Source organism: Thalassophryne amazonica, chromosome 8, assembly GCF_902500255.1.
Source record: "Thalassophryne amazonica chromosome 8, fThaAma1.1, whole genome shotgun sequence".
NCBI classification, from domain to species: domain Eukaryota; kingdom Metazoa; phylum Chordata; class Actinopteri; order Batrachoidiformes; family Batrachoididae; genus Thalassophryne; species Thalassophryne amazonica.
The window spans coordinates 70,437,456-70,461,694 of record NC_047110.1 but is presented as its reverse complement, the minus strand read 5'-3'; the positions used below and the strand labels follow the sequence as shown (position 1 = coordinate 70,461,694).

Below are 24,239 nucleotides of genomic sequence, written 5' to 3'. Positions count from 1 at the left end.
TAACGGTTTCCTGTCCGTGGCTGTCAAGTCGGTGAGCAACATGACGCCCAGACTACTTTGTTTACAGTCCGATCCAACCACCTCACAGCCTCCAGCATTCAGTAACAGGTGATCCACAGCAGAAAAGCTTGATTAGTGAGATTTACCGGCTATACTGACCAACAAACAACCCCTCTCCAAAAAAAAAAAAAGAAAAAAAGACCACCGGGCGCGTCCTCGCCGCGTTTTAATACCGTAAACAAATGTACACTTACATTTCTGCAGCAGCGCTGGTACAAAGATCCGTACGCTGGAAGTGTAATAGTCCGGAAAACAATCGTTGAGAGAGCCCACTCATTCCTTATGAATGATCCTCTACGTTTTTTTTTCTTTTTCTTTTTTTTTTTTACGTTGCAGGAGGGGAAAAATGTGGAGGAGAGAGAAAGAGAGACAGAGAGAGAGAGAGAGAGAGAGAGACAGCAGCGGCTGATCCAAGTTGTTACCAAAAAGGAGTGTTAATTAAAGCTACATATAGGCTGGAGTAAACAGAGAGAAGGGGGACGGAAGGGTTTGTGCGCGCTCCAGAGGTAGAATGACTTCTGATCACTGTAGGGGGGGGGGGGAGAAAAAAACACTTGGCTCTTTATTCCTGCTAATTAGTTTCCTTCGAAAAATGGCTGAGATTACGCGCAGTGCGCATGTGCGTAATTGCGCAGACGCCGCTAATTAGCCCGTTTGGATCAATCGGATTCCGCGAGAGAGAGAGAGAGAGAGAGAGGGGGGGGGGGGGGGGGGGGGGGGGGAGCTACAGAGGAGGCGTGAGGAGACGAGGAAGATAGGAGAATTACGTCTGAAACAGTGTTTTTAATTGGCCATTTGCGATATAATCTATTTCAAAATGTTCCCACTTACGTTTTTTTTTTTTGTTTGGTTTTTTTTTTTTTAGAACTTGAATTGGAGAGAAAAATAACATTGCAGATAATCCTCCAGTTATCCAGTAATGGTTTAAAATATCAACGAACTTTAAATTTAAAAAAAACTAATGAAGACAAACTAATATTTCTCCGCTATTATAGAGGAACTGTGAAAAGGTCAAATATATCAAAAAAAAAAAAAAAACCCCATTGGTTATAAAATGCTGCTATTTTTTTCCCCTTGAGAAATAGTGCGAAAAACAATGTAAATGTGAGCAAGCTTGAGAAATATTAAAATGAGTGGGAGTGATTGAGTTGAAAAACATTATTTTGTCGCCTGATTTGGACACTAAGAATTACATGTTTAATATAAAATTTGTTTATTGTACTAAAGACAATAACATCGGATTTAGAAAATGAAACAGACAGAATATAAAAGAAAACCAACCCGATTTTTTTTTTTTTTTTCTTTTTTGGCGCAGGCTTCAAAGGATTTGCTGCATATTTGTTTTCTTCTTTGTATCTTTACATAATTAAAATAATGCAGCACAAACAGAAGTGTCCACTGCTGTATTTGCCTGCAAAGACTCAGATTTTAATTTTTAATTTTTTTTTTTTTTTCTGCTCCAGCCGTCTCACATCGTCGCCACTCGGCTCCATTGTTATGATAATACTATTGTGAATTTCACGCTGGATGTGCAATCTGTCGATCCATTTTTACACAAGGTGAAAACTGCACTTTATGTGTAAGATGAAACAGCAGGATGCCTTTACTTTATTATAGTCTTACCGGTATGAATCCAGTTTGAGTAAGATTTGATATAAGCAGTGTTGCAACAAAACTGGAAATAAAATGGGAAGGATGCACTGCAGTTGTTGCGCAAAAACATTCCTGCAAGACCATCGAGAAAGTGCATGGATATAAACGATTTATCTTATGTTACTTTAAAGTGCACTGATGTTTTAATTATTCTCTCTCATTTGTACAAATATATGTAAAAACAAAGAAACGGGGGAAAGCACTGAATAATACGCATAGAAACAAAGTGTACTTTGTACATTCAAAATTTATTCTTTTGATGAGTGTAAAAACTGTAGGTTATCACAAGGAAATCGTGTGTGTGTGTGTGAGTGTGAGTGTGTGTGTGTGTAAAACAACATTTTAGATTTTATTTCAGACTTGCAAGTTGTGTCAGTGCATTGAGAAACGTGCAACACACACACACACACACACACACAAATTAATTTTAAAAACTATGTTCATTGAAATTAAATTAAGGCTGACATTTTAGGATAATGGTGCACATGCTGAAAGTTTCAGTTATAAATAGAAATTGAAACCATGAAATTTATTTGTTTTGATTTGATTCCGTTAGGTGTTAAATCAAATTTAAAAAAATCTTAAATGTTGTGACAAGCCTTTATTTGTCAGTCGTATCATAATGCTGTCATTAAAGTTTACGTAACTATCCAATTTCTTGGGAATTTTGTTCTGAAATTGTGTTTTATTTGGTGCTTTATGAAACAATAAAAATGCAAATTAATGCATATGAAGCAGGCTGCAATATTATTAATGATTTTATTTACTTTTTTTTTAACAATACAAAAATGATAAATTGTCCGCAGATAGAGAATAGAATAGTGTTACTTCTGGTGCTTTCAATATGTGCATTTACATGCTCATGCAGAAAAGAGGAGAGACGTTTTCCTGCTCTGGTGCGTTCCTTTTCTTCTGTGACAAATATAGAACTCTAATATTTTTGTGAAATTATGGAAATGTAAATTTGTGTTTACAATTTACATACACATTCAGTCATTTGTTGGTCAAACTGTACAACAAGCCAAATTTTTCCGTGCCCCCAGGTATAAGCCAGAGGTTGTTGTTTTCACTGTAATATATATAGTTAGGCCCTCCACCAATTTGCCCTGTCACTGTTAATGGGGCAATTAACCACAGTGATACCCCCCAGCCAAAAGCTCCCTGACTCTAAACTCGTCTTTATGACATTTATATGACAAAATGTGGGGCGAAGCCAGGGACCCATCTGACACCTTGGAGGGTCCTTAATGTCACTCCCTGCTTTGACCCCGCCCCTTTGTGCTCCAGGGTGGCACTGAGCAGAAAGTGCAATACATCATGAACAGCAGAGAAGCAGGCAAGCCTTTTCCAATAGGCAACAAACTTTGCCCTCTCCGACTAAGGCTTCCGCAGCGTTTATACGTTCACCACTTTATGACTCCAAATGTAAACTGACCTTTACATTAAACGCACACATATAGCTTAATCCAACGTGACCTTTCCTGATTTAATGGATCATACTGTGCAACTTTTCAGCCTGCTAATATAACTCACTAGATGTCAGTAAAAGAAAAAAAAAGGAAGAAAAATTGTGGCCCCACTAAGAATCAACCTATGTCTGTGCATGTTGCTTGAAACAGAAAGGAACTGGCGTGTGCCACGCCTTCACTGCTTTTTGCAGAAAGAGGATTTCTGTCTTTCTTGCAGAACCCAAGAGGGTGTTTCCGAGTGCAGGCAAGCTCATTGCATATGTCACAAAAGTCCAAAATGTCTCATTTCATGCTTGCATTTTATATATAACAAAACAGCCTCTATATGTGCTGGTATGTAGGATTTTTGAGATGTTTAGCACTAAATTCCAAACATATATATTTGTAAAAAGGTAGATAAAAATGCATTATGCACAGTATGACCCCTTTAAGCCTTTTTGGTGTTGAAAAGTCCCTGTATCTTTGTCTTCACTCGCATTTCCCGTGTCCTTCTTACATCCCCAAGGAAGGAATAACCTCCCTAGCAAGTGCTTCCCCTTGAGCCGTTGTCATAGTAACTTGTGGGCCTGTCGACATGACAACCCCACCATCGTCCAGAGATAAATGATATAGGCCAGAAATGGGGAACAAGGCAACATATGGGGGATTCGCAACCTGTTTTATTTGATTTGTCTGATTCATATTAAAAATGTTATTTTTTTTCCTTCTCTTTCTTCTTTTAAAAACCGAGGTTTGTCCAACACCAGTTTATTTTATATTTAAACAGGTTTTAATAGTAGGCCTCTGACTCAGAGGTTGCCTGCTTGGCTTGAACCCCAATCAAAGACAGAAAACAATATTCCCACACCATTTTTATGGTATGAACATGCCTGTACTTTTTTCTATAATACTTTTTAAAAACTGGTATTAATAGGGATGTAGTCCCTAAAACATATAGTAAACCTGGGACTGATTTTGCTGTAAATTAGACATGGTGAATGGAGTGGAATTGTTGACACTTCGCCCCATTTTGTGTACTGTAAGTTATGTCTTAATACCTACAAGCAAAATTTTCCTTACAAATGCAACTAAAGACAAGAGCAGACACAAAATATTCTTTTCAGTGACATCTCAATTGTCCTCCACAAACCTGCATGGCTTTGAACAATAACACAGGTGCTGTATCGCTGCAGGGTCATTTAGGAAGCTTATGCATAAATGGGTGCATGTGAGGTATCATTGTAAAGCGTGTTGAATGTCTGTTTCAGGTGGAAAAGTGCAGTCCACACAATAAATGACCAGAACTCATAGCGTGTTCCACAGTGAGACTTTGCAGAAATGCATTTCATGTATTTGTTGCACAATTCAGAGTAACATGGTAATTCAGATCAGACTGTGTGTCAAGAGGGGAATCATCCTGACGAAAGGAATCCGGCTGCCCTCAGGCTGACTCTGACCTCTGACCTTTGCGTGAATGAGAGCCAGGCAAAAGGTCAAACAACAGAACTTATTGAAAATATTTTGGAATATAAACTAACCTTATCACACCTTGAGCATTGTGAGGTCATCAAAAAATATAAAAAACAGAATTGGGCTCATGGATTAGAATATTTTTGTTTTGTTTCTTTCTAGTTTTGTTAGTTTTTTTTTTCTTTTTTGTTTGCTTGTTTTTAAATTCCTTAGTTCTACCAGTGATGGAGGATGATGGAAGTTGTGTAATCATTCCTGTCTATTTACTGTATAAGATATCTGTAGTGGTATACAGTGTATCCAGAAAGTATTTATAGTGTTGCACTTTTTCCACATTGTTTTATGTTACAGCCTTATTCAAAAATGGAGTAAATTCATTTCCCCTCAATATTCTACTCACAGCACCCCATAATGGAAATGTAAAAATTTTTTTTTTTTTTCAAATTTATTAAAAAATAAAAAACTAAGAAATCACGTGTACATAAGTATTCACACCCTTTTGTTCAATATGTTGTTGATGCACCTTTAGCAGCAATTACAGCCTCAGGTCTTCTTGAATATGATGCCACAAGCTTGGTGCACCTATCTTTGGGCATTTTTGACCATTCTTTGCAGCACCTCTCAGGCTCCATCAGGTTGGATGGGGAGCGTCAGTGCACAGCCATTTTCAGATCTGTCCAGAGATGTTCAATTGGATTCAGGTCTGGGCTCTGGTTGGGCCACTCAAGGACGTTCACAGAGTTGTCCTGAAGCCACTCCCTTGATATCTTGGCTGTGTGCTTAGGGTCATTGTCCTGCTGAAAGATGAACCGTCACCCCAGTCTGAGGTCAAGAGCGCTCTGGAGCAGGTTTTCATCCAGGATGTCTCTGTACATTGCTGCATTCATTTTTCCCTCAATCCTGACTAGTCTCCCAGTTCCTGCTGCTGAAAAACATCCCCACAGCATGATGCTGCCACCACCATGCTTCATTATAGGAATGGTGCCTGGTTTCATCCAAACATGATGCCTGGCATTCACACCAGAGTTCAATATATATATATATATATATATATATATATATATATATATATATATATATATATATATATATATATATATATATATATATATATATATATACACACACACATTAGAACGTTGACGTGGTTCCCCACAGGTTCTAGGTGTAGTCATCTGTACTGTATACGGAGGACAGCTGACTTTTCAGAATCTGTTTACAGTTATGCTATATTTTTTAAGTACCGACACAAAAAAATTCTTGGCTTTTATGAAAGTCTTTATTAAAGGTTTAATCTGTTTTCAGTTGTGTTTATTTTTCTAAAATCATTTTTTGTCATCAGTAAGCTTTTCTGAAGCTGTTTAACCAGTCTAATATTTCATGTAAAGAAATGATGAATAACCTGCACTGTCAGTGTTCACATTACTTCAAATTTAAAAAAAATTTCCCCTTTTTTTTTGGCCTGTGTCAAACATTGTTCTGCTGTCTTGTCCAGAGTATAAACATGTTGATGCTGGGCTTGAGGTTATATGCATAAAGAAAATATTTATATTTGAATCTGCTGTCTGGGATGTTCGAGGATGAACAGACTGATGAATTCTATCAGGGTTGCAGCAACCTCACAGGCTTTTATTTTGAAATGTATGCTCTTATTTTGGAAGTGCGACATAAATAGGCTTGTTTTCAAAAATTACTGATTTCTCAAAAAATATTGGACCAATCACATTGCTGTTTTCACAACTTGAATCCTCATAAAAAAATACATAATTATGCCAAAGCGCAAAAGTCAGCTGTTTCTAGATTTCAATTGATGCTCTGGATACACAAACACAGACACCACTTGTCTTTTATTATATGGATGCATCTCCAAAATTTAGAGTATTGTGGAAACAATTCAATCTTTTCTGGTCATTAGTTCAAAGGTGGAAATTTTATATATTCTAGACTCACTGTATGTAAACAAAAATGTTTAAAGCATTTTTAATTTTAATTTTAATAACTAAAATTATTTGCATTGCAAACATGTTTGCAATACCTCTCTGGGAACCATCACCTTATTGTGGTGGTTTGTGTGCCCCTATGAATCTGAGAGCTGTGTTGTCTGGAGCCTTTGTTCTCCTGATAGGGTCTTCCATGGCATGGGCCTCGATGAACCAGATCCAGGCAGCAGATGCTACTTTTGGTTATGTGGAACGTCACCTTTCTGTGCGGGAAGGAGCAGCAGCTTGTGCAGGAGGTGGAGTGCAACCAGGTACATCTGGTGGGCCTCGCCTCTACACACAGTCTCGGCTCCATAACCACACTCCTTGATAGGGGTTGGACCTTATTCTTCTCTGGCGTTTCCTAGGGTGTGAGGCACCAGGCCGGTGTGGGAATACTCATGAGTCCCCAGCTGAGTGCTGCTACGTTGGAATTTACCCCAATAGATGAGAGGGTCGCCACCCTGTGCCTTCGCATGGCGGGGAGCTCTGACTGTTGTTTGTGCATATGCACCGAACAGCAGTTTGGAGTTTTTGGCCTTCTTGGAGTCCCTGACTTGAGTCCTGTGTGAGGCTTCAGTGGGAGACTCCATTGTTCTGCTGGGGGACTTCAGCGCACACATGGGCAATGACAGAGACACTTGGAGAGGCGTGATTGGGAGGAAGGGCCTCCTTGATCTAAACCCAAGTGGTTGTTTGTTATTGGACTTCTGTGCTAGTCATGGACTGTCCATAACGAACACCATGTTCGAAAATAAGGATGCTCATAAGTGTACATGGTACCAGAGCACCCTAGGCCGAAGGTTGATGATCGATTTTGTGATCGTATCATCTGATGTGAGGCCGCATGTTCTGGACACTTGGGTAAAGAGAGGGTCAGAGCTGTCAACTGATCACCATCTGGTGGTGAGTTGATCACAGGGTGGGGGAGGACTTTGGACAGACGTGGTAAGCCCACAGTAATAGTGTGGGTGAACTGTGAACATCTGGAAGAGCCTACTGTCCAACAGATCTTCAAATCACACCTACGGTGGAGCTTTTCTGGCATCCCTGTGGAGGTTGGGGGCACTGAACCAGAATGGGCAATGTTCAAAGCTTCCATTGCTGAAGCCGCAGTGGGGAGCTGTGGCCCAAAGGTCTTAGGTGCCTCAAAGGATGGCAACTGTGGAACACCATGGTGGACACCGGTGGTCATGGAAGCCATCCAACCAAAGAAGGAGTCCTTCTGTGATATATTATCTTGGAGGACTCCGGAGGCAGTTGCAAGGTACAGGCCCAAAGCACAGCAGCCTCTGCTGTGAGGGAGGCAAAACAGCAGGTGTGGGAGAAGTTCGGAGTAACCATGTAAAAGGACTTTCGGTCGGCACCAAGGTGTTTCTGGTGGATGGTGAGGCACCTCAGGAGAGGAAAACAAGGAACCATTCAAGTTGTCTGCAGTCAGGATGGGACTCTGTTGACCTCAACTGAGGAGGTAATCGGGCACCGGAAGGAACACTTTGAGAAACTCCTGTGTCAGACTGGAGCGCCCTCTGTAGTACAGGCAGAGGTGGAAGTTGATGGGGGATCATCATAAATTTCCCTGGTGGAAGTCACTGAGGTAGTCAAACAACTCTGCAGGGGCAAGGCCTCGGGGGTTGATGAGATCCGTCCAGAAATGCTGACAACTCTGGGTGTGGAGGTACTTTCTTGGATGAGATGTCTCTTCAACAGTGCGTGGAGGTCTGGGACACTGCTTAAATCAGTGGTGCCAAAAGTATTCCAGAAAGGGCCAAGAGGGTGCAGCTTATCTTTGCAGCCACTGACTCCAGCAGGTGATTTTACTGATTAGCATCACTTTGAGCAGATGGGATGAGTTAATCAGTGAAATCACCGGCAATAAGTCAGACTCCTTTCCAGTGGGGGTTGGTCTCTGCCAGCGCTGCTCCTTGTCACCAATCCTGTTTGTGATATTCACAGACAGGATATCGATGAGTAGTCGGGGGGAGGACGATCTTCATTTTGGTGGGCTCAGGGTCTCATCACTGCTTTTTGCAGATGATGTGGTCCTGTTGGCTTCATTGGCCTGTGACCTCCAGCACTCACTGGGTTGGTTCACAGCCAGATGTGAAACAGCTGGAATGAGGATCAGCACCTCTAAACCTGAGCCCATGGTTCTCAGCAGGAAACCAATGGAAGGAGTTTAAGTACCTTGCGGCCTTGTTCACAAGTGAGGGGACAATGGAGCATGAGATTAGCCGTAGAATCGGCGCAGCAGGGACAGTACTGCTTTCGCTGTGCCGTACCGTTGTGACGAAAAGGAAGCTGAGCCAAAAGGCGATCAATCTTTGTTCCTACTCTCAACTATGGTCATTAGGGTTGGTCATTTCTGAAAGAACTACACTGCGGGTACAAGTGGCCGAAATGGGCTTCCTTAGGAGGGTAGCTGGTGTGTCTCTTATTCCACTTTCACACCGGGCCTTGCATATGCTGCATATCTAACAACACAGGAATGTCTGCGTCAGTTGTACACAGCGGGTGGGGGGGCTTGAGGAGGTGAGAGCGCCAAGGAGCTCAGCTGTAGCCAGACTTTAAAATGAGCAGGTGTGCGCTCTGATTACTCTTCGAGTTTATATTTCTTCTTGTGCAGCGCTGCAGGTGTGCACGCTGATTCTGTTAAAAGTTTATCATTCTTCCTGTGACGGTGCAGCTGCAGCCGGCATTTGCGCACTCTTGCGAACCGTCCATGAGTGGATGTGGAGATGTCCTCTGTGAGGAGTTATACTGGACATGGACATGTCCTGTCCCTGGCAATCAGTCTGTGAGCAGGACTTAATGGACTTTATTTAACACAATCACAAGAGAACTTGAGGAAGTGAGTGCGAGGAGCTGCAGCCAGGCTGTAATGAGCATTTTTTTTCTTTTAATTTTTCACATGTGCTCTTTAAGCGGTATAGTTTTACTGCATTGTGTACATGTTATAAAAAAGTTTGACAACAATCCTGTGTGAATTATAGCTTGGCAACAGTGGAGCATAGCAGGAATCATAAATTGGCATCGGGTAGCATCATATTGTATGTGTGTGGCATCCAGCCACGTTAAGTACAGTTAAGTTGCCTCAACTTGCGAGAAAACTATTTCCTTTCTGCATCCAGCGCTCGATGCAGAAAAAAATTTCCGACGTTACATTTTTTTTTTGCGTCCATTTCGCGTTGCCCTTTGAGTCCCTTACAGTGTTGTCACGTTAGGCTGCATCAACTCAGCGCTAGGTTGCATCAACTTGGTGTTGTCATGACGCCACATGACACAACTTGAAGCAGGCCTGGTGTGAAATGGGCTTAAGAGATAGAGTGAGAAGCCCAGTCTTTCATCAGGAGCTCAGAGTAAAGCCGCTGCTCCTTCTCGTTGAAAGAAGCCAGCTGACGTGGTTTGGGCATCTGGTAAGGATGCCCCCTGGGCACCTCCCTAGGGAGGTGTTCCAGGCACGTCCAGGTGGGAGGAGATGACGGGAAAGACCCAGGACTACGTGGAGACATTATATCTCCACAATGGCCTGGGAATGCCTTGGTATCCCCCACTCAGAGGTGATTAATGTGGCCTGGGAAAGGGAAGTTTGGGGTCCTCTGCTAGAGCTGTTGCCCCTGTAACCTGATCCTGGATAAGTAGTTGAAGGTGAGTGAGTGAGTGAGTGAGTGAGTGAGTGAGTGAGTGAGTGAGTGAGTGAGTGAGTGAGTGAGTGAGTGAGTGAGTGAGTGAGTGAGTGAGTGAGTGAGTGAAAATCACATTAAGAACTTGGGGAGCTTCACAGAGAGTGGACTGAGGCTGGAGTCAGTGCATCAAGAGCCATCACACACAGAAATGTCCAGGAAATTTGCTATAAATGTCCCATTCCTAATGTCACAAGTTTATTTTTATATATATATATATATATATATAGGTTTGTTTGTTTTTTTTTTAACACCCTGCAATTTTGCAAGTTCTCCCACTTAGAAATCATGGAGGAGTCTGAAATTTTCATCTTAGGTGCATGTCCACTGTGAGAGACATAATCTAAAAAAAAAAAAAAAAAAAATCCGGAAATCACAATGTATGATTTTTTAATAATTTATTTGTATGTTACTGCTGCAAATAAGTATTTGAACACCTGCCAATCAGCAAGAATTCTGGCTCACACAGACCTGTTAATTTTTCTTTAAGAAGCCCTCTTATTCTGCACTCTTTACCTGTATTAATTGCACCTGTTTGAAGTTGTTACCTATATAAAGGACACCTGTTCACACACTCAATCAATCACACTCCAACCTGTCCACCATAGCCAAGACCAAAGAGCTGTCTAAGGACACCAGGGACAAAACTGTAGACCTGCACAAGGCTGGGATGGACTACAGGACAACAGGCAAGCAGCTTGGTAGAAGACAACTGTTATGATTATTTATTAGAAAGTGGAAGAAACACAAGATGACTGTCAGTCTCCCTCGGTCTGGGATTCCATGTAAGATCTCACTTTGTGGGGTAAGGATGATTCTGAGAAAGCTCAGAACTACACAGGAGGACCTGGTCAATGAAATGAAGAGAGCTGGGACCACAGTCACAAAGATTACATTAGTAACACATGATGCTGTCATGGTTTAAAATCCTGCAGGGCAGCAAGGTCCCCCTGCTCAAGCCAGCACATGTCCAGGCCCGTTTGAAGTTCACCAGTGACCATCTGGATGATCCAGAGGAGGCATGGGAGAAGGTCATGTGGTCAGATGAGACCAGAATAGAGTTTTTTGGAATCGGCTCCACTTACCATGTTTAGAGGATGAGAACAACCCCGAAGAAAACCATCCCAACCATGAAGCATGGGGGTGGAAACATCATACTCTCGGGGTGCTCTTCTGCAAAGGGGACAGGACGACTGCACCGTATTGAAGGGAGGATGGATGGGGTCATGTATTGCAAGATTTTGGCAAACATCCTCCTTCCCTCAGTAACAGCATTGAAGATGGGTCATGGCTGGGTCTTCCAGCATGACAATGACTCCAAACACACAGCCAGAGCAACTAAGGAAGGGCTCCATAAGAAGCATTTCAAGGTCCTGGAGTGGCCTGGCCAGTCTCCAGACCTGAACTCAATAGAAAATCTTTGGAGGGAGCTGAAACTCCAAACCTGAAAGATCTAGAGAAGATCTGTATGGATGAGTGGACCAAAATCCCTGCTGCAGTGTGTGCAAACCTGGTGAAAAACTACAGGAAATGTTTGACCTCTGTAATTGCAAACAAAGGCTACTGTACCAAATATTAACATTGATTTTCACACGTGTTCAAATACTTATTTGCAGCAGTAACATACAAATAAATTATTAAAAATCATACATTGTGATTTCCAGATTTTTTTTTTTAGATTATGTCTCTCACAGTGGACGTACACCGAAGATGAAAATTTCAGACCTCTCCATGATTTCTAAGTGGGAGAACTTGCAAAATCACAGGGTGTTCAAATACTTATTTTCCTCACTGTGTGTATATATATATTACACAGTAAAACTCAGCTAAGCTGTCATCGTATAAACCACATATTCGCACTCACCAGACAAAAGCAAAAGTCCCAATGCTGTTGTATGCTTTTCCATGTAATAACCACCATATATCCCGGATTTTAGAAATGGATTTTGTATAACGAATTTGTGCTCACATCTGACAAAACATCAAATCATAATGTATTTCTAGTTAAAACCCCTCACATATACCGGACATATCAGTCTGGAAGTGCACAGTAACAGAGGTACAAAATGAAGTTCATCACTGACACTCGCCGATACCGATACCATATTTCCGTGATTAAAAGCCCGGTCATTTATTTTTTTCAAACCATGCTCAGACACAGGACTTAAATGAGACAGAGCGGAATTCAAGGCCGGTGATTATTAACCAAATGCTGCTTGCTGCCTGCACTGTAATATGGTAAATGGACTGCATTTATATAGCGCTTTTCCATCTGCATCACATGCTCAAAGTGCTTTACAATTATGCCTCACATGCACCCATTCACACTAACACACTCGCATACTGATGTCAGGGTGCTGACTTGCAAGGTGCTCACTACACACCAGGAGCAGCTTGGGGAGTAAGGAACTTGCCCAAGGTCTCTTAGTGGTTTTCTGGTCAGGCTGGGTTTTGAACCGAGGATCCTCTGGTCTCAAGCCCAATGCTTAACCACTAGACCATCACCACCCCATGGTGTTTGGTTTCGCACATATCCCTGGGTGTGATGAACCAAACCGCTTTAGATCAGAACCTTCTGTGTCACTGCAAACACGCTCCGTCTGGTCGAAACAACCAAGACCACAAGGGCTGTGATTTCTCACTTTTCTGGTTTCACTCCTTCCTCTCCTGTCATATTTTAAAAGTAATTGCAGTGCACCCGCCAATCATGGATCAAATACATTTTACAGAAAAGTCCACAAATATGATCAACTTCACGACAGAGTCGGAAAAAGATGCTGAAATGACCCACAATTCACGAAGAGAAATTGTATGTACCATACCATTGGTTTGGAGGTTGATGATTGTATAAAGAACTGGAGCTCCTTGAGGGACAAATTAATCCAGAAAAAGCTGCTGTTCCTGTAGTAAATTGCATAAAGACATGACGGAGAACTTTAAAAGGGTCACGCACATGTCGATGTCATTGCATGGCAATAGAGTTATAGAAGCATAAATCAGGCTTTAGGATTTTAAGGTACCACTCCGCAGTGGACTCAACCAAATGTAATCATTTTAATGCAGATAAAGTCAGGGGCTTATTTAAGGCAGGTGTTTATTTTTTTTTCAGATGAAGTTTTGACCCAGCCATCAAATGAGGCAGGTCCTGATTCAAGGTCGGCTGTTAAATACGTAAACCTAATTGGAGCTGAGGATTCCCTGCAGATCATTCTGTGCCTCCTGACTGTAACTAATCTGTTACATACATATTACGGATTTTATACGTATAACGGATTTTATACGTATAACGGATTTTGCTTATAATGGGCAAAATTCGCTGGTCCACCTGAATCCATTATATGTGAGTATGTGAGTTTCATATACGTATATATATATATATATATATATATATATATATATATATATATACTGTGAGCCAAATAAGTATTTGATCCACTGTCGATTACAAAGAATGGAGAGGTCTGTATTTTTTTTTTTTTTTTTTTTTATCATAGGTGCACTTCAACTGTGAGACAGAATCTAAAAAAAAAAAAAAAAAAAAAAAAAAAAAATCAGAAAATCATATTGTGTGATTTTTAAATAATTAATTTTCATTTATTGCATATTTGATCACTTACCAACCAACAAGAATTCTGGCTCTCGCAGACCTGTTAGTTTTCCTTTAAGAAACCCTCTTATTCTGCACTCTTTACCTGTATTAATTGCACCTGTTGGAACTCCTTGTATAACACACACACACAGTCAATCAGACTCCAATCTGTCCACCATGGCCAAAACCAAAGAGCTGTCGAAGGACACCAGGGACAAAACTGTAGACCTGCACAAGGCTGGGATGGACTACAGGACAACAGGCAAGCAGCTTGGTAGAAGACAACAACTGTTATGATTATTTATTAGAAAGTGGAAGAAACACAAGATGACTGTCAGTCTCCCTCGGTCTGGGATTCTGGGATGGAGAACAACCCCAAGAACACCATCCCAACTCTGAAGTATGGGGGTGGAAACATTATTTTTGAGGGTGATTTTCTGCAGAGGAGCATAGAGTTACACTTATCCAGGCTTACAATCAGATCCTAACGAAGGATGAACAGTAGCGCAAATACCTGCTGTAAGTCGTTGAGTGGTGTCACTCCCCATGACTGTTTGTTTTTACCAAATAGGTGGACAGTGGCACGTAATACTTTTTAATCTCTCCTGTATGGTCAGTTAAAGGACACAGGATTGTTGTTTCTATTTGTATTCCTATTATAATTGTCAGGAAACACCTTAAGAAAGTCACATTTTTATTTTTGGCAGTTAAATTTGTCCTCTGCATTTAACCCATTCTAGTTACACTTAGATGCAATCCAACCACTAGAAGCAGTCCAACGCCCAGGGACCAGCACCAGATGCAGAGACTCTGCCGTGATCAGGGGCAGAGAAAGGAACAGACCCTAAATAAGTGTGTTTTTTGATTGTGGGAGGAAACGCGGAGTACCTGGAGGAAACCCATGCAATAATAATAAATGTAATAAACAATGAGCAGGAAACCCTGTGAGACAGCGTTCCATTTGCATAGAGTTCACTTTGGTGATTATAGGAAACAGCTTTGCATGAGCACAACAAAGGACCGGTCATTGTTTAATGTCTAAAACATGTATGAAACACACACACACACACACACATATATATATATATATATATATATATATATATATATATATATATATATATATATATAATTTATAGCTTAATGACAGTTGCTGTTTGCAGAATTTTAAGATGCATTTTAGACATTATTTTATGTGCACCAGCATTAGAGCCGGTTTACTCTGGCAGCGCTCGAGGCCATGTTGCATACACAATGCAAGAGATCTGCACTGTCACATCTGTATGCACAATAAGCCTCTGTCGCTTCAGTCTGGAACAGCAAAGCTTAAATAACTGGAGTACTACAAGTGCAAGTTCATGCAAGGTTTGATGTTGTTTTATAGTATTACTTCATTTTGCACTTTGATTATGATCCAATATTATTTTTTGTAATTTGATGTGTCAAGCAAGATCATTGTTTTTTATGCATGTGACTCTTTTAATTTTTGTTGTTTGCCTCTGCCTTTGACAGAAAAATGTCCCCCTTGGTGATCAATAAACTGAATCATCTCATCTCATCACCTCCTTGATGGCCTTCTGCAGGAGACCATGAATAACATTAATGTTAGATGTAGATGAGTGTGCCTACAGGTAGCCAATATTTAGATCTGATTATCCGGCATCATAAGTGGAATGAACTGATGGATGGATGCACTGAAATAACTGAGAGAGGGAGGTTTGATTATTTATTGCTTATTTATTCGCGTTCGTTCCTCAGCCGCAACATACTTGTCAACCTGAGCCACAGCGACCCTCAACGGTCAATACCTGTTACTGAAAGCGGCCGAGCAGCCAGACCTGTTGTGCTTCCCGGACACCGTAGATTCACGGAAGTCATCTAAAAAGTAAACACCACAGTCTGTTTAAAAACTGTACGAGAGTTTTGAATAAGAATGTTAGATAATATAGGGTTATTAAATTAAAATCTTTTTTTTTCACCTTTTCATTTGAGGACTTTGAACATGGAAGACGAGTGGGAAGAGGAGGTATGAATTTGCAAAAAAAAAGTGCAGTGTTGGAGCGCTAACATTGCTAGCCTAGCATTGTTCATTGTTTACTGGAGACTCAGATGTCTGCACATTTAATGCAATAACAGTTTCTGCTGCATGAAAAGTAAATTATATATATAAATTATAAATTATATATATATATATATATATATATATATATCGTAGCTGTAGAATGTTTACAGTCGTAACTTTGAGATGACATTTTTGGACATTTGTATTTGTACCCACGTTCTTTAAAATGTGATTGAGTCAAAAATTCTGATAGTCATACTGATATACTCTTGATTTAGTATCTCAGTGTCAGTTTGTTGCATTTGTGTTTGTAATTAATTATTATTTTTAGTGTAATTAAAATTTTGGGAGGGTGCCCTAACTATTCTGCCATGTGAAAAATTATTTTTATTGACTGTCACAATGGATTACAAAAATTCCATCATCTCGGTGTTAAATTTTCTAAAATTATCCCCTTAAAACTCACACCAAAAACAAATCTCTACAACATGATGTTAGTTAAATCAAAACATAATGCAAATATAATTTTATACTTTGGTATAGTATCTTTAGAAACATGTTTGCAATAATTATTAATTTATTACTTGTCGAAATTGCCTTAGGTAAACTGGTCAACACATTTAACATTAAAATTCTCAGTTCTCGTGAGAGTTTCCGGGATACTCTACCCGCGATGGAGGTGGTGTGTCGTTAATTTGTTTATATATGGAGCTTTGACTTGTAAAATGTTTTGGACTTGATGCTCTAAGTGTGTGTGTGTGTGTGTGTGTGTGTGTGTGTGTGTGTGTGTGTGTGTGTGTGTGTGTGTGTGTGTGTGTGTGTGTGTGTGTGTCTGTTCAGGAACAGCTAGTTGTGGTGGAGCTCTCTGGTATAATCAACAGTGATTATTTGTCGAAGTGTGCATATAAGATACTGGTGAGTTTCAGACATAAAGCCTCATTCTCATTTCAACTGATATGCATCCTGCAAGGTCACACTTTGTAATCTTTTTCATATTTTAGAAAATCTTAAAAGGATCTGGGAGAGTGTGCATAAGGAACTGTGATATTTTTTTCATTGTGTTGTGGTCTTGTTTTAATTGTCTGAACATTATTTTATCCATCACAAATTTTGCCATACTTTGTTAATCCGTTGCATTTCTATGATGCTTGTACCATTGTCGTACATGCCGTGATACCACCAGGAGGATTTCTGGAAGTGCAAATGTTGGGCTAAAGATGAGTCTATGGTTGTTTTTTTGTATACATCACATGGTGCAATTCTGTTTTGCACCATCAACTCATGTGCTCGATCACATTCATGGGTAACCATGATTTACCACTTGCCGGTTTTTCATGCTTATAGACCATGAGGAGGCATATTCATGAAAGTGAGAATAAGGCTATAGTGTTGTGTTCAAAACTAAGAAAAAGTCTGACTGCTGTATGTGACATGTCTGCTGGTTCTCATTTTCCATGTATGCTGAGTCATTTTTTTCTTTTTGTATTCAAGGATATTGACAGCGACAAACCCATTATGCAAGTTGGTCAACATATGTTTGCCGGGGAATATGAAGGTAAGAATAAACCATAATAACTAAAAAGCAAAAAAGGAGCCATCACTCCATATTCTTGCCTTAATTCTATTGTGCTTTGTATTAGAAATGCTTATTCCTCTTCTCAGGAAAATGTCCACATTACATTACATTGTCACATTACATAACATCACCAAGCGGTATAATATTTGCAGATGTCTTAGACAGTAGTGAGAATTTGACTGTTCATTCAAAATGTTCATTCATTCATTTTTATACCCGCTTACTGCAATCATGGGTCACTGGGGATACCGAAGCCTACCCCAGCAGTCGTCATGCAAGAGTAAGGGTACGCCCTGGACAGGGCACCAGTTTATTGCGGGGCCATATTCAGACAGACAAACACATTCACACGCACACCTATGATCAGTTTTAAAGTTTCCAATTCACCATATCTTTGGAAATGAGAGGAAATTGGAGCACCCAGAGGAAACCCACACAAACATGGGGTGTACATGCAAACTCCACACAGGAAGGATGAGGTGGGAAGCAATCCCAGGACCTTCTTCCTGTGAGGCAACAGTGCTAACTGCTAAACCACTATGGTGCCATAAATTATTGGAAGGTAGTTTTTGGTTCTTTTTTTAACTTGTCCATTACAATTTTAAAGAACCCAATAAAACCTTTTCAGATGAAAGGCATCAGAGGGCTGATGCATACTCTGCACACTCTACACACCATGTTTTAAATGTACATTAAATATAAATGTATTTATAGTGTTGTTTTTGGCTACGTTTGACTTCATTGTATAATCTCTGTGACTTTATTGTCAAGTCATTCATACCAGTCAATCACAAATATTTTTGTGGTTAATATATGCTTTTAGATCATTCATCTAGGCTTCTTGGTTGTTGAGCTATATTTAAAAAAAATTCAGGCTATGTTTTCCTTGACCTTTGACCAAACTATACTAAACTCTAATCATCTCTAGATATCAATCAAGTTTGAAGGAAATATGTCCAGCTAATTTTGAGTTATCTTGTCCACAGTCACACACATGTGCGCCATTGAAAATGCATTACTTGTTTTGCTGCTTTGCAGGGTAGTTACTTTTTGTCTCATGAACAGTCAAAAACCTAAAGATATTTATTGCATCATCCTTGAGAAGCAAGTTAAACTGGAATTTCTTAGTTGAAAGCTGGGAACTCATTAAATGGCAAAATATTGAACAGTTTTGGCGTTTGATTACTGTGTATTGCATCAGCACTACATTACACTACAACAAACATTGACTTACTTTATATACTTGAACTCCTTCCTGCTTTAAAGACGCCCTAGGAACTTGTGTGCTGTTCGAGGAGGGAGCACCGAGAGGTAAGAGTTTGCCACTTATATTCGCACTATTTTAACATGAATAGTACAAATGTGATTTTGTTCCAGATGCTCCCTCTTTGCATCCATCTGCAGGAAAGACAGAGAGCAGTCCAGTTGTCAAGTACATGTGCCACACAGTGAAGAAACTAATGATGCAGAGGATTTTTCTTACTGAGAAGAAAGAGAGTGAATCCGACATAGGTGATCTTGAGTTTTAAAGTTCCACGGTACTATTATCGTACCATTACATTTTGCATAAACTGGTTCTGTCACATACTTTTGTCTAGCCTGACTCTTCATTTTTTTTTCATACATTCTTTTTTGTGTGTCAGTCCCCAAAAAAATACGTGCAAAACGCAAATCTCAGTTTATGTTCATATCACACGTTTGTATGTCTATCAGAGCCGGGAGCATGCGCTGGTGCCGCTAGTTGCCACACTACAAAACTGCCCTGAGTCCTGGATGGCAACCACCTGGATAAACATCCAATCCAATCCCAACCTCCCAAAAGTAGTAATTTACACTGCCCTCCAAAGGTATTAGGCCCCTTTGTATTTCACACATTTTAATTTGTTGATACCATTTCAAATACAAAAACTAAATCAGCCCTCTCAATATAAAAATTTCTAAAATTATCTTCCTTAAACTCAAACTGAAAGCAAATTTCTACAGCTTGATATAAATTAATTGAAAATATAAAAGCCAAGATGATGCATTGTTTGGTATAATACCTGTAAATAAACAGTTTTATTGCTAATTTTCTTCTGAGAAGTCAGGGGATGGATACATGAACATTTTCAAGTCACTGAATATGTCTTGGACATTATTTTTATCAGTCATGAAGAAATACAAACAGTATGATACTCTGTGGTAAATCTGCATGGAGTAGACAGTTTTCAAAAACTGAGTGACTGTGCAAGAAGGAGAAGAGTGAGGAAAGCTACCAAGACACCCAGACAACCCAGAAGAAGTGATAGACTTCTCTAGCTGTGATTGGAGAAATTGTGCATAGTGCATGTGTTGCATTCCTCCTGTGGGTTCACCACCTGCAGAGGGGGCCATGGGGATCGGGTGCAGAGAGGACTGGGTAGCAGTTGAGGGCGGGTGGCCCGCCGGCCCAGTCCGCGCTCACAGCCCCTGGCTGTTGTGACGTGGAATGTCACCTCACTGGGGGGAAGGAGCCTGAGCTTGTGCGGGAGGTTGAGAGATACCAACTAGAGATAGTCGGGCTCACCTCCATGCACAGCTTGGGCTCTGGTACCCAACTCCTGGAGAGAGCTGGACGCTTCACTTTTCTGGCATTGCCCACCGGGAGAGGCGGAGAGCTGGGGTCGCATTGCTTATTGCTCCCCAGCTCAGTCGCCATGTGTTGGAGTTCACTCTGGTGAACGAGAGGGTCGCATCCCTACGCCTTCGGGTCGGGGACAGTTCTCTCACTGTTGTCTCGGCCTACGGGCCGAGCGGCAGTGCAGAGTACCCGACTTTCTTGGAGTCCCTGGGAGGGGTACTAGATAGCGCTCTGACTGGGGACTCCATTGTTCTCCTGGGGAATTTCAACGCCCACGTGGGTGGTGACAGTGAGACCTGGAGGGGGGTGATCAGGTAGAACGGCCTCCCCGATCTGAACCCGAGTGGTGTTCAGTTGTTGGACTGCTGTACTAGTCACAGTTTGTCCATCACGAACACCATGTTCGAGCACAAGGGTGTCCATAAGTGCACGTGGCACCAGGACACCCTGAGCCGGAGGTCGATGATCGACTTTGTAGTCGTATCATCTGACCTTCGGCCATGTGTCTCGGACACTCGAGTGAAGAGAGGGGCTGAGCTGTCGACCGAACACCACCTGGTGGTGAGTTGGATCTGCTGGGAGGGGAGGAAGCCGGTCAAACCTGGCAGGCCCAAACATATCATGAGGGTCTGCTGGGAACGACTGCCGGAACCCTCTGTCAGCGAGGTCTTCAACTCCCACCTCCGGGAGAGCTTCTCCCAGATCCCGGGGGAGGTTGGAGACATGGAATCCGAGTGGACCATGTTCTCCACCTCCATTGTCGATGTGGCTGCTCGTAGCTGTGGTCTCAAGGTCTCTGGTGCCTGTTGCGGCGGCAATCCCCGAACCCGGTGGTGGATGCCGGAAGTAAGGGATGCTGTCAAGCTGAAGAAGGAGTCCTACTTGTCTTTGTTGGTAGGTGGGACCCCGGAGGCAGCTGACAGGTACCGGCAGGCCAAGCGTGCCGCAGCCCGTGCGGTCACAGAGGCAAAAACTTGGGTCTGGGAGGAGTTCGGGGAGGCCATGGAGGAGAACTATCGGTCGGCCTTGAAGAAATTCTGGCAAACCGTCTGACACCTCAGGAGGCAGAAGCAGCTCTCCACCAGCACTGTCTACGGTGCGGGTGGGGAGCTGTTGACCCTGACTGGGGATGTTGTTGGGCGGTGAAAGGAATGCTTCGATGATCTCCTCAATCCCATCATCACGTCTTCTGAAGAGGAAGCAGAGACTGGGGACTCAAAGGCAGACTCATCCATTACCCAGGCTGAATTCACCGAGGTGGTTAGAAAGCTCCTCAGTGGCAAGGCTCCTGGGGTGAATGAAATCCGTCCTGAGTACCTTAAATCTCTGGATGTTGTGGGACTGTCTTGGCTGACACGCCTCTGCAACATCGCGTGGCGGTTTGGGACAGTGCCTCTGGATTGACAGACCGGGGTGGTGGTCCCTCTGTTTAAGAAGGGAGACCGGAGGGTGTGTTCCAACTACAGGGGATCACACTCCTCAGCCTCCCCGGTAAGGTCTATTCCAGAGTACTGGAGAGGAGAATTTGACCGATAGTCGAAACTCGGATTCAGGAGGAGCAGTGTGGTTTTCGTCCTGGTCGCGGCACACTGGACCAGCTCTACACGCTCCATCGGGTGCTCGAGGGTTCATGGGAGTTCGACCCAACCAGTCCACATGTGCTTTGTGGATCTGGAGAAGGCGTTTGACCGTGTCCCTCAGGGCACCCTGTGGGGGGTGCGCCGGGGTCCTTTGCAAAGGGCTATCCGGTCCCTGTACGACCGCAGCAGGAGCTTGGTTCGCATTGCCAGTAGTAAGTCAAACCTGTTTCTAGTGCACGTTGGCCTCTGCCAGGGCTGCCCTGTCACCGGTTCTGTTCATTATCTTTATGGATAGAATTTCTAGGCGCAGCCAGGGTGTAGAGGGGGTCTGGTTTGGGAACCACAGAATCTCGTCTCTGCTATTTGCGGACGATGTGGTTCTGTTGGCTTCGTCAAATTAGGACCTTCAGCATGCACTGGGGCGGTTTGCAGCCGAGTGTGAAGCGTCCGGGATGAAAATCAGCACCTCCAAATCCGAGGCCATGGTTCTCGACCGGAAAAAGGTGCTTTGCCCTCTTCAGGTCGGTGGAGTGTCCTTGCCTCAAGTGGAGGAGTTTAAGTATCTCGGGGTCTTGTTCACGAGTGAGGGACGGATGGAGAGTGAGATCGACAGATGGATTGGTGCAGCATCTGCAGTGATGCGGTCGCTGTATCGGACCATCATGGTGAAGAGAGAGCTGAGTAGGGGGGCAAAGCTCTCGATTTACCGATCGATCTACGTTCCGATCCTCACCTATGGTCATGACATTTGGCTCATGACCGAAAGAACGAGATCGCGAGTACAAGTGGCCGAGATGAGTTTCCTCCGCAGGGTGGCTGGGCGCTTCCTTAGAGATAGGGTGAGGAGCTCGGTCACTTGGGAGGAGCTTGGAGTCGAGCCGCTGCTCCTCCACGTTGAAAGGAGCCAATTGAGGTGGCTCGGGCATCTTTTCCGGATGCCCCCTGGATGCCTCGCTGGAGAGGTATTCCGGGCATGTCCCATCGGGAGGAGGCCCCGGGGAAGACCCAGGACACGCTGGAGGGACTACGTCTCTCGGCTGGCTTGGGAACGCCTTGGGGTTCCCCCTGAGGAGCTGGGGGAGGTGTGTGTGGATCGGGAGGTCTGGGCGGCTTTGCTTGAGCTGCTGCCCCCGTGACCCGACTCCGGATAAAGCGGAAGAAAATGGATGGATGGATGGATGGGCCATGTGTTGCATTTTGTGTCACCAGTTATACAGCTTCATGATGAAGTGGTACAGAGGAGGGTTTTATTAAAAAGACCTGAATGTTCAGCTACAATTTGCCAGAAGGTACATCTGAGATACAAGTCTAGATTTGATGTTTAGGTGAAAGAAAATCCTCCTCTGCTCCACTTCATCACAATAAAATGTGTGAAATACAAAGGGGCTCAATACTTTTGGAGGGCACTGTATCTTTCTCAGCCAGGTGAATCCTTGCCTTTCTCACGTTCAGCACCTACAGTGGACTTTGTGGTTCAGATTGTAGCATTAACTTGATAATGTCAGCGTAATTATGACATGTAATTTATAATGATTTTCAAACTAAAGGTGCTTCAAAATAATGAAATATTCAATCAGGTAAGTGGAAACATAGATTTGCTGCCAGTAGCCTAGTTTGGGGTCCCCTGCTAGAGCTGTTGCCCCCGCAACCCGATCCCGGATAACCGGTTGAAGATGAGTGAGTGATGAGTGAAAAAACTCATAAGAAAATTGATGAATGCACAAAGTTCTCTTAAATCATTCGTGCACTGATTTTACAAACCAGTCTGTCCATGCAAGTGGTTGTTGCATGAGTCCCAATGTATAGGCAAAGGCTGAAATAATGCATCCACAGAGATTTGCAGTATTGTACAGCATTATTTTTTGCCAAAGATTACAGTCAAAGTCTCATACTAGCCCAATACAAGCAAACACTAACAATAGCATTAGTGATTGATCAGTGCAGATTCAGTACAGCAGGTTATACACTTTTTTGTTGTTGTTGCTGGCAAACATGAGGTAGATCTTATGCAACATTTATCTGTCTGTTTGAACAAACCTCACCTGTTTTATGTGCAGCTGAATAAATCAAACTCAAACAATGCTGTTGTTAAGTCGTACAATGGAGCTTTTTGTTTTGTCCTTCCAGGTGATGGTAAGGAACAAGACACAACCTGTCTGTCAAGTCGAGAAGACAATGTCAACCAAACAGGACAGGAGGTGGAAGAAGCAAATCTGGAAGACACAGCAGCGGTTGAGATGTGAATGTCATGTGACCTGTGATTGAAGACGTGGACATTTGTGAGGTCGTGACAGACTCTGTAACAGAACACCCATAAATAATTACTGCAGCTAGGCTCATACAACGTGTTGTCGTTCGTCTTACTAAACGAGTCACAATCCTTTTCCTGAAACATTGCACTCCTGTTCTGAGATAAGTCACTGAAAGTCGTGCTTTTATAGTTTATCTTGCAAACCATCTTTGATTCACGCAGTCGTCAGTGAAAGGTGCCAGTCATGGTTTTGCTGAGTAAATTACTTTGCAAGTTATAAAGTTGTAAC

The 24,239-nt window shown here is 42.3% G+C and overlaps 2 protein-coding genes across 5 annotated transcripts in view; one reads left to right on the top strand and one right to left on the bottom strand.

Moving 5' to 3' along the window:
- LOC117515858 (zinc finger homeobox protein 3-like) overlaps nucleotides 1-901 on the bottom strand; it is a 20,529-nt gene extending 19,628 nt beyond the window's left edge. The window contains exon 1 of the mRNA XM_034176614.1: nucleotides 255-901. The gene's annotated coding sequence lies outside the window, so the exon portion shown is untranslated. The remainder of the gene's footprint in view (nucleotides 1-254) is intronic.
- Nucleotides 1-24,239, top strand: part of gtf3c6 (general transcription factor IIIC, polypeptide 6, alpha) — a 24,392-nt gene extending 153 nt beyond the window's left edge. The window contains exons 1-7 of one of the 4 annotated variants that reach the window (XM_034176617.1): nucleotides 15,229-15,767; nucleotides 15,875-15,908; nucleotides 16,785-16,859; nucleotides 17,436-17,499; nucleotides 18,787-18,831; nucleotides 18,925-19,032; nucleotides 23,827-24,239. In XM_034176617.1, coding sequence (XP_034032508.1) covers nucleotides 15,885-15,908; nucleotides 16,785-16,859; nucleotides 17,436-17,499; nucleotides 18,787-18,831; nucleotides 18,925-19,032; nucleotides 23,827-23,942 — 432 coding nt within the window. In that variant the 5' untranslated portion in view covers nucleotides 15,229-15,767; nucleotides 15,875-15,884 and the 3' untranslated portion in view covers nucleotides 23,943-24,239. The other 3 variants (XM_034176618.1, XM_034176620.1, XM_034176619.1) reach the window with 3 other exon arrangements.